This window comes from Quercus suber, unplaced genomic scaffold, assembly GCF_002906115.3.
Source record: "Quercus suber isolate HL8 unplaced genomic scaffold, Cork oak 2.0 scaffold_266, whole genome shotgun sequence".
In the NCBI taxonomy this organism is placed as follows: Eukaryota; Viridiplantae; Streptophyta; class Magnoliopsida; order Fagales; family Fagaceae; genus Quercus; species Quercus suber.
Genome location: NW_027069722.1, coordinates 888,063 through 901,676, shown reverse-complemented (window position 1 = coordinate 901,676; position 13,614 = coordinate 888,063). Strand labels below are relative to the sequence as shown.

The 13,614-nt window shown below is 37.0% G+C and overlaps 1 protein-coding gene across 1 annotated transcript; it reads right to left on the bottom strand.

Annotated features, from left to right (window-relative positions):
• Window positions 1-8,636: 8,636 nt before the first annotated feature.
• LOC112027534 (wall-associated receptor kinase 2) lies at window positions 8,637-12,260 on the bottom strand. Its single transcript, XM_024060194.2, is given in 6 exon segments — window positions 8,637-8,864; window positions 8,867-9,307; window positions 9,310-9,534; window positions 9,537-9,836; window positions 10,166-10,342; window positions 10,449-12,260. Coding segments are annotated over 6 exon segments (2,235 nt in total). The 5' UTR covers window positions 11,317-12,260; the 3' UTR covers window positions 8,637-8,640.
• Between the last annotated feature and the right edge of the window lie 1,354 nt (window positions 12,261-13,614).

Here is a 13,614-nt window from a genome sequence, read left to right as displayed (position 1 = left end):
GCTTTACGGCCTCTATTTGTTCCGAGTTTACCTCTATTCCCCTATTAGTGATCAGATATCCCAGGAATTTACCAGCCCCCACACCAAAAGCACACTTCTCGGCATTAAGGCGTAACTTATGTCGCCGAAGAATTTCAACCACCTCTCAGAGGTCCTCTATGCGTCACACCTGCTGCCTACTTTTTACCACCATGTCATCAATGTAAACTTCAACCGTCCGTCCTATCTTATCTCGGAACATCCTCGTCATCATCCGCTGGTAGGTGGCCCCGGCAATCTTTAACCTAAAAGACATCACAATGTAGTGATAGTTGGCATTCGGGGAGATGAATGCTGTCTTCTCTCGATCTTCAGGGGCTAGGGCAATCTGGTGATACCCCTAAAAGGCATCTAAAAAGCTCATTCTCGGGTGTCTGTACATGGCGTCTACCAATTGGTCAATCTTCGGCATTGGCAACGGGTTTTTCGTGTATGCTCGGTTCAAGTCAGTAAAATTTATGCAAACCCTCAACTTGTCGCTCTTCTTCTTCACTACCACGGTGTTTGCCAACCATTCTGGGAAATAGATTTCCCTTATTGCCCCAGCCTCTTTCAGCCTTTGAACTTTCGCTTTTACTGCCTCGACATGCTTCCTAGCTGATCTCTTCGGTTTCTACTTCTTAGGAGGAAATGAGGAGTCTATGTTAAGTCTATGAACGATGAAGTTGGGATCCACCCCAAGCACCTCATATGGACTCCATGCAAACACATCCACATTCTGTATAAGGAATAGTAACATCTCTACCTTCTCCTGATCCTTCAGGCCCTCTCCTACTTGGAAGTGCCTACCTACATTCGGCAATATTCTTACTTTCACCATCTGCTTGGCACATCCAACTCCCTTTTCTTCTTGAGAATTCTGTAATTGCTATAAAGGAATCTGTGGTGACAGGTCCATTTGCTCGGCTTTCTCCTTCTGGTCGGTCCTCTCTCCCTTCCAATCTGCTAAGGCGACCAAGCACCGTCTAGCCATCCGCTGGCTGCCTTGTAACACAGCAATGCCCTGCTTCTTTGGAAACTTGACTTTTATGTGTAGGGTAGACGGGACAGCCCTCATTGCATGAATCCATGGTCTTCCTAGTATTGCCGTGTACAGGGAGAACGAAGCAATTACTATAAACGTTACCACCATTTCCTTGCCTTCCATATTCACGGGCAAAGAAATTTGCCCCTCGGGAACCATTACTTTGTCGTCGAACCCGACCAAGGGTGTACTGTACCTTGAGATGTCTTCATTCTTCAGTCCTAACCCCCTAAATAAGTTTGGGTACATCATGTCAACCCCGCTCCCTTAGTCTATCATCACCCTCTTTACTAAGAAACCACTTATCCGAGTTGTGACTACTAATGCATCGTCATGTGGTTGTACCATTCCTTCTAAATCATTATCATCAAAGGCGATGGGCTCCCGGGCAAGTTTTATCTTCTTCCTGGGCAACTGCATGTCCGAGCTACCAACCACTGATTCTACAGCCATTACTCCTTTCTTTCTCATTACGGTGAGGCACCTCAGGGCAGCATGGATAACATTAATTATCTCTAGAGGAGGCAGAAGGGGGTTCCCCCTGTTTGGAGCGGCTTGCCCCGTTCCTTGGTCTCTTGCATCTATCATGAACTCCTTTAGATACCCAGCCTTGACAAGCTACCCGAGATGATCCCTCAACACTCGGCATTGCTCAGTAGTGTGGCCTTTATTTTAGTGGTAAGTGCAATACAAGTTCTGATTCCTCCTAGATGGGTCACCACCCATCTTGTTTGGCCACCTAAGGTACAACTCATGCTTAATATTGTTTACAATCTTGTGCACTGGTTCCTTAAATGTTACGTTTACCTCCCCTACTTACACTTTGGGCTCCTAAATCCTCAAATTCCCCCCGATCTTGGGTAAAAAGCCACTTTGCCGAGGACGATTAATTATTGGGGCTTTACCTTTGCTTTGTAGCCGATCATCTTCCAACTGTTTATATTCTTCGATGTGCCTCATTAGCTGCCTCATGTCCTCAGGGGGCTTCTTAGTTAGCGATTCCCTTAATCCAGAATCTTCGGGCAATTTCATCCTAAAAGTACTTATAGCAATTTTTTCGTTTCCTCCACTGATCTCGTTGTAAAGCTCCCGTACTAGCCAGCGTAACTGCGAAGGGTTTTCCCAACCCTCATTTTCATGGACAACAATGCATCTACTGGTTGTGGTACCCGGCTATAAGTAACAAATCGGATTCCGAACTTCTGTATCAGCTTGGCGAAATTGTGGGTGGAACCCTTCTGTAACCCATTAAACCNCAGACGGCTCATTGCATCCAAGGGTCGCATTGTGGGGTTGTCGTTCCTTCCGGGGAGTCCGAACCTCGATCTCCATATTCCCGCGAACGTGATCGGCTCGGTCGTCGTCAGCGGGATTCCTGTGAATTTGAACTTTCTCGGTGATGGTGGGATCCAGACTGATTGGACCCCGTCTCATGTCGTTCTTCCTTAGTACGAGGTCTTCTTTCTTGGTTGCCTCGATCCATTTTGCGGTGCCTGTTATCTACTTCCAACTCCAAATCTCTCACCAGCCTGCGCAGCCGTTCAAGTTCTTCATCCTTTCGTCAAATTGCTTGTGCCCTGAAGCATTGGATACTGTTCGTTGTGTCTGATATGACCCCTTTCCGAGGCCAGAACGTTCTTCCTTTTACTCGTGATCCCTATCTTCGCACCTCTTCTGCCTCCGTTCTCGCTAGGAGGATCCCTGAGAAGATCCCACCGAGCCACTTTCAGCGTCACTCCCAGAACGTCTTCCCGACGTCTCCTCGTGCATGAGTCTCAGTTAAACCACTGCCTTGTAGGAGATTCCCACAGACGGCGCCAATTGTGCACATTGAAAATGAGGCTAATGGGCTGGGCCTCGTTTGGGCTCACAACTTATTTGTATGGTGGGTTTGGATTTCCTACTTTGGGTCGTTCTCTACACAAAGACTCAATGAGATCACTTTTCTCTCTCTACGTTGCTTCCCTCTTTTCTCCGCTCTCCCTCTTTCTCTAGAATCTCCTTCCTCCATTTACTCTCTGTTTCTCTCTCTTTCTCTCCCTAAACCTTCCAACCTCCCTTCTTCCTCCAACCTCTTATATTTATAGCTTTGAGTTAGTGGGGGAGGCTATGATTACCCTCCTGGTTAGTGCAATGGGAGGTCCAATATTTTCAACCATAAGTGAGTGGTTAGGTGGGAGTGGGATGAGGCGAGAGTGGCCTTGGAACTTGGTTCCCACTCCAACAGTCATGCCCGGCTGTGGTGCTTTTGGGTACTGCTGCGTACACTAACGATGATATGTTCGGACGTTATTCTTCTTTTATTGTTCGGTAATGGTCCCCCGAGCAAGGATCTAGTGATGAAACCTAGGCTTGCAATCCGCATGGGCTTAGACTGGGATCTTGGGTAGAGAAAGACTGGAGCCATGGGCCATACTGTTGTGTCAGAACTTAAGGCCTAAGTGGGCCTGGGCACCACGGGGCCGTACAGTTGGAATTTCAGAATGTTAAAGATAAACTAACTTAAGCATCAGAGGGTTTTTGGCCGGTGCACTCTAGTCACCTTTGATAGTGTGTTTCCTTTTTCAGGCATTCCAAAGAGTGGTTAGATTTTTGAAGCTTGGAGCATTCAGCCTATTGATTTTCAGTGCATCATCATAATTAAAGTTCAATTTTAGCATGAGTAATTGGTACTATTTATTTTAGTAGTAACTCCTTTTAGATTTTAACTACACAATTATTTGTATTATATTATATTTTGGTATTTCAAACATCATAGTAACTATACACGCAGTCTCATGCGGTTTCTCGGAAGAATCTTGGCTTAGAAAAATGACTAAGAGCATCAGCAATAATAGAGTTGTTAATAAGATGAGTTATTAGTTCTTATATATGATCTTCGATTCTCACCCAAAAAAAAAAAAAAAAAGACTAAGATAGAAATGAGATTTGGTCAGGGACGGAGGCATACTTAGGCTTTCAAAAAATTTTTTTCTTAAAATTACTAGCATAGATATAGGTACTACTTTTAGCAATTTTGTTATTTAAATTACACTTTGCCTCCCTAAATAATATAGTTGATTCTTTTAAAAGTAATACTATAATTACAAATTTTTCTACAACATTTTTACAAACTATTGAGGTACAAATTATTACTAGTTCACATCCGGGCTTGCCATTTACATCACTTTTTTACTTATCAATAATCACTCATCATATCAATAACTGGTTAAAAAATTTGTGACTCTAACATTTTTCCTCTTTTTAAGGACTACAAAAAAATTTATACATCTAAAATCTAAAACAAAATATACAAGCCCAAAACAATTAGTCCAACAACAAAAATTGACAATAACAAAGCTATAAAAAAAAAAAAAAAAAAAAATACTCAACGGCTAATAATAAAGCTAGAGGACAACAATAGAGTTGCCCCCCTAACTCCAAGTTCTAGTTTCGTCATTGGATTTAGTTGACAGTTGATACAATGCAGCCAATTTTATTTTTATCTCATATATACTATTGCATGAATATTTTTTATCACTTGGTTGAGTAATATATATATATATATATATTTTATTTTATTTTATTTTTTTCCAAATAGGTTAAGCAATATCTAATTTTAGGCAATGAAGGAGTCAGTATTCTCAATGACACATTACCAGGATTAGTAATCCTTATATGAGATCTAAATTGTATATCAATTTTAATATTTTATCGATTCCCTTATTACCTCAAACCCATACCATACTTTAACCTTGCCTTCTAGTTCTCACCAAGTTAAGACAGTTTAAAAATATAAAATATTTAAAAAAAAAAAAATACTTGTGATCGTTTAAACCTTTAAGACAATTTTATTTTATAAGTGTCATTATCTTTATCGAATCTTTGCAAAGTGAATAGTTTTTTCTTCGGTTAACCAACCAAATAATTGACTACATCATAACAAGAGAATCCATCAATGCTATTATCTTTAACAAAATACAGCTATACTTTCTATTCTTGTCGACTTTAATAACCTCCCATCTTCATTGCAATTCTCTACCATCATTCCAATTCAAGTATAAAATAGTTGATAAAGTGATATTCAGGTTTGACCCGTTTGAGTATTTTGGTTAGCTAAATAGTAAATTCCACTTATTTATATAATAAGAACCAATGGTGAATGGTTGATATAACATTGTTAGACAAATTTATTAACTTAAAATCTTAGGTTAAGTGATGTTCCAAAATGTTAAGGTTCTTCACATAGAGAAAAGAAAAGAAAAAACTCCTAATTAAAGGTGATCTTATTTAACTCTTACAAATTTGTAGGAAATTTCCGGTGGACACATGGATGAAGTTGGTTGAACCATATGAGGACATTAATCTCTAAATTGTATTTAGTTAATTTCTAATAAATTAAAATAACTCAATATATTTTCTTATAAATAAATAGACACTGATTTGCTTAAACTAGTGATATTGATATTTTAACTACTATTTTACTTCGTAAATTCTCAATTAATTTACTATTAAGCATTATGATATTTTGAAATCAACAATCTTACAAAGACACTTATGGCCCGTTTGGATACAACTTATTTTTGTTGAAACTAAAAATTGAAAATACTGTAGCAAAATAATTTTTAAATATGTGAATAGTGCGATGGAACCCATTTTTAATATTTCTAAATGCATGAACAGTGAGTGAATAGTGCATGAACAGTGCATGCACTGTTCATAAACAGTGAATTTTGGTAAAAAAAGTCAATAACTGCGGCATAAGGGTTGGGGGGGGGGGGGAAATTTTTTTTTTTTTACTATATAGAAATTTTACTCTAGCATAATCTAAGTATATATATGTGTGAAACTCTTTCTTAAAAATTTGAACCCCAACTCTTGTCCTCTTACACTCCATAAATACTTATACTTGTAGAGTGACCATCATACGTATGGTGCGCAATAGTACCTTGTTGAGTTGTTAACCTATGATAGGAGCAACATCACTTTTAGATGGGTCCATCATTGATACTTAACTTATTATATGCCAATCACAACATATTGGTTGGGTGTGAAAGTGGTTGTGAAACTAGATGTGTTCCTAAACTTTTTGATTGGCTTTTATTACTCTTAATGTCTCAAATCAAGCAAACCAACACATTGAGCATCTCTATTTGATCCATTTCATGATTTTTGTTAAATATAATTTCCTTTAAAGACACCGCTCTCTATTTATAAAGTAAAATCTTAAATATAATTTATTACAGGAAATTTTAGTTAATTCAATCAATAAAGTCTCTTGTCGTAGGAATAAGAGTTCAATAGTTTGAAATTCTATAAATAAATAATAAAACAAAAATTATGATTATTAACTTCTTGGTTGAAGCAGTATCACAGTATTAGTATTTAGCACAAGCAGTGCTAGACTGCTAGTGATTTATATAAAGAGATGGTAAGGGCGAGGTGGGTGGGCTTGCATTAGGGGTTGGGAATCTGCCTGCGTAATTTTTTATTTTTCCAGGCCATTGACTACTCTTTAAACTAATAGTTTATTTACATTATTATTTTTTTTAAAAATTAGAATCCACACTTTAACCTTACCTTCTCAAATGTCAACAAGTTAAATTATTTAAAAAATAAAATAAAAAACCCTCATGATTGATCAAGCCTTGAAGATAATTTTACTACTTAACCCCAAAGAAAAGTTACATTTATCATCATCTTCATCGAATCTTTGCAAATAGAAATTTTTTTCCTTTGGTTAACAAATCAATTAATTGACCAGATCATAAAAAGAGAATTGATCAAAGCTATAATATCTAATAAGTAAGAACTAACAAACTACACGTACGCTTTCTCTTCATTATTATTATTTTCAAATGAGACAATATTATTAAACAAATAGAGATACAAACAGTCCATCTCAGAGTAAGAAAGATCCCAATCTGGATGAGAAGAGATGGGAGTGGGCCCTAAGTGGAAAACCCAGAGGCCCAAACAGCTACAATGTGGATTATTATATTGACTTGTCTAGGGACAAAACAGGCCTCCCAAAACGATAGGGAACTGAACTTTCAATGAACAATATTTTTCTTACATTACATTATTTGCGTCCAAATAAGACCTATTCTATAAAAATTAAAAGTTATTTAAAATTAAATAATAAATTGAGACCTATTAATAAAAACGGAGTTGAAAATTGAGGACTAAAATCAAAATTGTTAAACCTGAGGAATTAAATTCAAAACTACCCCCAACAAAAAGAATGTATTGTGCACTTAAAAAAAAAAAAAAAAAAAAAAATCAGGGACTGGAAATAGATTTTGAATTTCTCTGAAAAATGTGAAACACTTTTCTATTATACAAACCACCAATTTCATAGTGAGAAATAATCCGGGTATATTAAACCAAAAAAAAAAAAACTAGTTTAACAGGCTCATAGATATCACTTTCCCCATCTTGTTTAATATAGGTTAGCACTTAGCTCATCATAATTTACAAAAGAATAGAGATACGTCAATAATCTCTTATATTATAGACCCGACAAAATTGAGGTTTTGTACAATAGGTACTACATTTTTAGAACATATTAGATGAATTTGAATATCTTGTTTTAAAGTTGTAGGTATTTTTAAAAATCTTATAATTACATGTTGGAGTACCTTTTTATTTTTATTTTTATTGGTAAGTTACACACACCAACCAATAAGTCTTGAGCTCACAAACCTTACCTCATCGAGTGAAAGTTGCAACTGTTAGGAAGAATATTAGAATAATATTTATCTCATAAGTGGTAGCCTATCAAATTAAAATGTGTTCTGAGTTCTTAATGCTGTTGTTTATTGTATTAAAACGGTTCCGGTACTGGAGGAACAAAACAGCATTCGATTTAAAACTTATATTCCCATTGATAAGCAATACAAATGCACATTACTTTGCATTTACAGTTACCACTAAGCAGCCAAACTAACGCGCCAAGACATGCTTCGCCCAAACCACAGCCAAGTCATCTAAACAGCCAGTTACAGCCTACATATAACCAAGCTGAATTTGTAAATTTTCATTCATCAGATATAATAACAAAGCAGCGATTACAAGACTCGTGTCAAGTGCAAATGCATCCTTCACGTCTTAGTGCAAGAAAGAAAAGGTACCTTATTATGGGCCTACTTTTTAATTGTTGCTTTAAAAGAACCAATACCCTCTATTTTGGTAAAATGAATTTCTGCGAGTGAGTCTAGACCTCCAAAGTGAAACTTCACTCAATAATCATATTTTCAGTTTGTTTCATTATTCAACATTAGGCCATATAAATAGATAGTTTTAGAAGATAAACTTAACATTTAAATTCAAAATACATCTAATATTTATCTTTTTCAAGTAGATAAGATTTATTTAAAAACTAATCTACAAATTTATCCCATCTTGTCTGTTTACCCAAACTAATAACAAAAGGGTTGCGCCTGTGTTCAGTGGCCAGTTCCATTGGACAAGCTGAGTTCATAACAAAAATACATTTTAAAATGATAAAAAAAAAAAAAAAAAAAAAAAAAAAGCCTATGAATAAAAAGTATAATGATAAAGTCTAGCATCATATCATCCTTTAACACGCTAGATAATTATCTGCCATCATCAAGTATTGATATGTTGACTTGGTTCCTTATGCTGTCATAACATGCAGAATTACCATTGATACCACTAACACAATCATCATATGGTTTTTGGAGCAAGTACTCAGTCTCTTCTGAACTCATATTGCCTTTAACCCATGGATGCTTTGTCATTGCTTTCAAGCCCTCTAACTCCATTGCAACTTCTTTCATAGTAGGCCTCTCCTCTCCTTCACTTTTAAGCATCTCTTAGCTAACATCGCAACTTCATTAAGTTGCTCAACATTTCCCTCATTCAGCATTTGTTGATCTAGAATTTCAAACAATCGGCTTTCATTCATTGATGAGACAAAATGCATGGCTAAGTTTCTTTCTTCTTCAGGTCTCTCAAAAGAAAGTGCCTTCATTCCAGTTAGCAACTCTGCAAGGAGAACTCCAAAGCAATAAACGTCGCTTTTTTCAGTCAATTGGCTTGACTGAAAGTATTCTGGATCCAAGTATCCAAGCGTCCCTTGCACTAGTGTGGTTAATTGAGTATGATCAAGAGGAACTAGCCTCGAAGCTCCAAAATCAGATACCTTAGCTCTGTAATTATCGTCTAAGAGTACATTAGTGCTCTTGATATCTCTATGAATGATGGGAGTGGATGCAGCAGAATGCAAATAAGAAAGTGCCCTGCAGTTTCAACTGCAATTTGTAAACGTAATTGCCATTGCAACGTTGAAGAATGGTCTGTTTTGTGAATGTGATTGAAAAGGGTACCATTGGTAACAAATTCATACACCAACAAAGGAACTTCAGTCTCCAAACAACATCCCAATAACTTTACCACATTTCTATGGTTAATTTGGGAGAGAATAGACACTTCATTAATAAATTGTTCAACTTGCTTTGATCTATTATTTTGGACTTCTTAATGGCAACTATTTTGTTATCTGGTAATATTCCTTTGTAAACCGTTCCTTGGCCTCCTTGGCCTAGGATTCTATTTTCTTGGTAATTGTTTGTCGCCTTCTTAAGTTCTTCTGCTGTAAATATTTGAGTTGCCTCAATAGATCCATTGTGCTTAGAAAGTTGTTGTTGCAGTAGAAAGCCACCATTTTGTTTAAAAAACTTCTCTTTGAGCTTGATGAGCTTTCTTTGCTTGAGTCCCCAGTATAACCAAGAAACGCCCAAAACTAGAACCAAGAGGCTGACACTAACACCTACACATTTTGCAACGAATTGAAGCTTTCATACCAAAAAACTAAAGTTCTCACATGTTCATTTTAACTCAAGTTCTGGAAGAGGTCATGGTAGCCTTACCCCAATTATTTTTGGAGAGGTTGATTCCAGACTTGAGGTCATATAGCCTTACCTCCAATTATTTTTGGAAAGGCTAATTTCCGGACTCTACTACAACTTGTCACTTTTGGTTGAAGACACTTGTCATCACACTAAGGCTTAACCTTTATCCCAGACATTACTATCATAGAATAAATATGCAAACTTTATGTATCATTCATAAGATTAGAAAGCGATTAATGTTCCTCACCTAGCGAAATCCTATTAATCAATGGAAACCTCCCAGGGCTTGGTATGAGTTTGCAACCTGTTCCATCCCATTTACCATCGCCATCATATCCTGGTAGCTGACAGGAACAATTATAAGTACCAGGCAAATTGGTGCAGTTTTGGACGCATATGGTGGAATTTAAGCACTCATCAATATCTGGAAAAAAAAAAAAAAAAAAAAAAACAAAACAAAAAAATTGACATTAAGAAAAAAAAATCCATCAGTAGCAAAAGTCAACAATGATTCCAAGTAAAATGGCAACCTTGGCAGCCATCCTTAAGGTAAGGATTGCCTTGGTATCCCTTGTAACAACTGCATTGGTACCCTGGACCATTGTCCGAGTCATGACACTCACTGTTAGCCATGCATGCATAACTTTCAAAACTCTTTTTAGCTTCACTGCAATTTTGATCTCCAATTGCCCAATTTAGCACCATCGGCATCATATAACCTCCCTTAAAATTTAGAAGATCTTGTGTAGAGAAGTTGTAAGTACCTTCCTCTGCCACAAAAGCATAGCTGCAAGGATTGAATTCCCACACTCTCCTGTGTTGGTAATAGCTCCATACACTGATATTGAAATCCATTACTCCTCTTAGAATAGCAGTTTCACAACAACCAATACCAGAGCAAGACCCCTCAACCACATCTCTCGTGCTATCACATAAAGACATGCACCCAGTTGTGTAGCTTGTCCCTCTAGAACCATTTATCACAGCATATGTGTCACACCCAATAGCCATGAACTTGTTTCGAGTGTTGGAGATTGGGAATTTTCCCGATCGGAGCCAAGGTTGATTGTAGCGTGCACTCCCACCAGTTCTGTTGTAGCAGTCATTGGCTACAAAGGCATATATGCGCATTTCACCCGAAAGCCATATGTCTGTCACATTTATATTACCATCTGTCAAAAACGCCAAGGGAGGGTTGTATGTGTGATTACAAGTGATGAGAAAGCTATCATTAGCGTAGCATCCTTCCCTTGTGCCAAATGGGTATGGAATACCGACATCGCCACAATGGTCTTCACAGCCGTCCTTGGCTAAAGGCAAGGCGTTGGTGTTGACAATTGATGCTTCTACTACCCACAGCAAGGTCAATTGCAAGATTGCCAAGTGCACTAAGAGCATTCACATCAGCTCATTTATAAGTGTGTATAATAAAAAAAATGCTCAAATTTACACATTTTGGATCAAAAACAGCCCACATCAGTCCGGTTATACTCGTGTAAAATCTTCTAAAATTATTCCCGAGCTACAGTACCCGTGTAAATTTACACGGGTACTGTAGCTCATGTATTTAATTTTTTAATGATTTTTTCTCTCTCCTCTCTAACGGAATCTCATCTCCTTCCTCTCTTCCCCAACCCTTACAGCATCCAGCGCGCCAAATCAACCGAAAATTAACCCACACACAAGCACAGAAAGAAAGCTCAAATATTTATACAAATCTAGACAGTAAAAGTCCCATAAATCTAACGCAAACACAACTTTTGAAGGCAACCCATTCGAGCTAAACCAAATCCAAAAAGACCCACAAAAACATTCCACTCAAATTACAAATACATTGAAACTAATACCAAATGCAACACAATAAGAACAAAGGTGCAGACACACACACACATGGGTCCTCGGATTGGTTGCTGGAGCTCGTGGGTCGGCCGGTGAAGCATGGAGCGTGGATCGGCCGGTGAAGAAAGGATCTGGGTCGCCGGAGCTCGTAAAACTCGCTTGATCGGAGCTCGTGGGTAGGCCGGTGAAGCGTGGAGTATGGATCGGTGCTTGTGGAGGGTGGATCGGCCGGTGAACAAAGGTTTTGGGTCGCCGGAGCTCGTGGGTATCGCTTGATCGGAGCGTGGAGCGATCTGGATCGGCCGGTGAGAGATGGAACGAGACGATCGCCGGTGAGGGACGGAACGAGACGGTCGCCGGTGAAGGACGGAACGAGACGATCGCCGGTGAGAGAAGGAATGAATCGTCCGGTGAGAGAAGGAAGAAAAGAGAGAAGAAATGAGAGAAAGAAGAAAAGAGAGAAAGAGAGAGAGAGAGAGAGAGTTGATCTGTACAGAAGAGAGAGAGAGAAGCGCGTATATATGTGGAGAGTTGGTTGACAAAAATAATAAAAAAATGGTGTAGAGTGAATATTTTATTGAAATATGTTGTAAAATAAATGATCTGATGTGGGTGTTTTGTAAAAGTGGTAGTGTAAAATAGAAAGATGAGGTTTTTTCGTGTAAAATAGACAACAAATTTAGATGAGCTGATGTGAATGCTCTAAGGCCGTAATTATTTTTGTACGTAATTAGCTAGGTAGACTATGGTACTTTTTATAGGCCATGTTTAATTAGCAAGAAGAACGAGTCGTCGATAAAATTACAAGTAGGCCAATCACCAAAGAATATAAAGAGCATATCAAAGTCAACTATATGCACCTTTCATGTAGTTAAAAAAATAATTTTAAGGATTTGTTGGAAGGGCTAATCGTAGTTAGTATTTTAGTTGTGATATCTTTGTTATTAGGCATTTATAGTTTATTATGATTAGGTAAACTTATTCTTTACTAGTCAATTCTAATGAAACCAATAAAACTAGGCTTCGAATAACACCAAGTTTATGGTTGTTGTCTCTCCTTAAAAAACAAATGGTTTATGGGTGTTATTGTTATTTTTTTTAGAAGAAGGGGTTGTTATTTTTTTGATTCCCTCAGTTTTAATCTTATAATTTTCGTTCTTTATTAAACTTTTAGCACACAGTCCATTTTTTCCGTATGTCCGCATTCAGATTGTCATTAACTTTCAAATTAATGTAATTTTGTATTTTTTTTCTCTCTTCTAATTTATACCTGATAAATTACTGAGTTTGGGACATTAGACCACCTGTTATAATCTAATACCATGATAAATTATTTATTTTCTTAAAATATATATAAAATCGAAGTTTTTGAATCTCTCACAATTTTCTAGGTCATCACTATTTTCTTTTTCTTTTTATTTTAGATTCTTTTTATTTTAGGTTTTATATCTTATATTTATATATATATTATTTCTCTTCAACATGTAATTATCTTATTAAGTGTTACAATAGTTTAGTTAAAGTAAAACTCTATTAGATATATGTTTTAAGAGCTTGAAAATTTTACTTCAATTAAAATTCTATAACAAAAATAACCCCTAATGCAAATTAGACTTCTAGCCAAATACAATAACACTCTCCCACTGCCTCTACTCTCTCCTATTTAAGAAACTGCTTGTTTTCTTAAAAGTTTGAACTATTAGGAAATAGTAAATTTTAGGGTAAATTACATATTTGATCTCTAACCTTTAAGCTAAATGTTAATTAGGTCTATGGTCTTTTAAATGTATCAAATTAGTCCCTAACCTTTTGGTATTGTGTCAATTTGGTTCCTGTAGTTAAGTGATGGATGAAAAA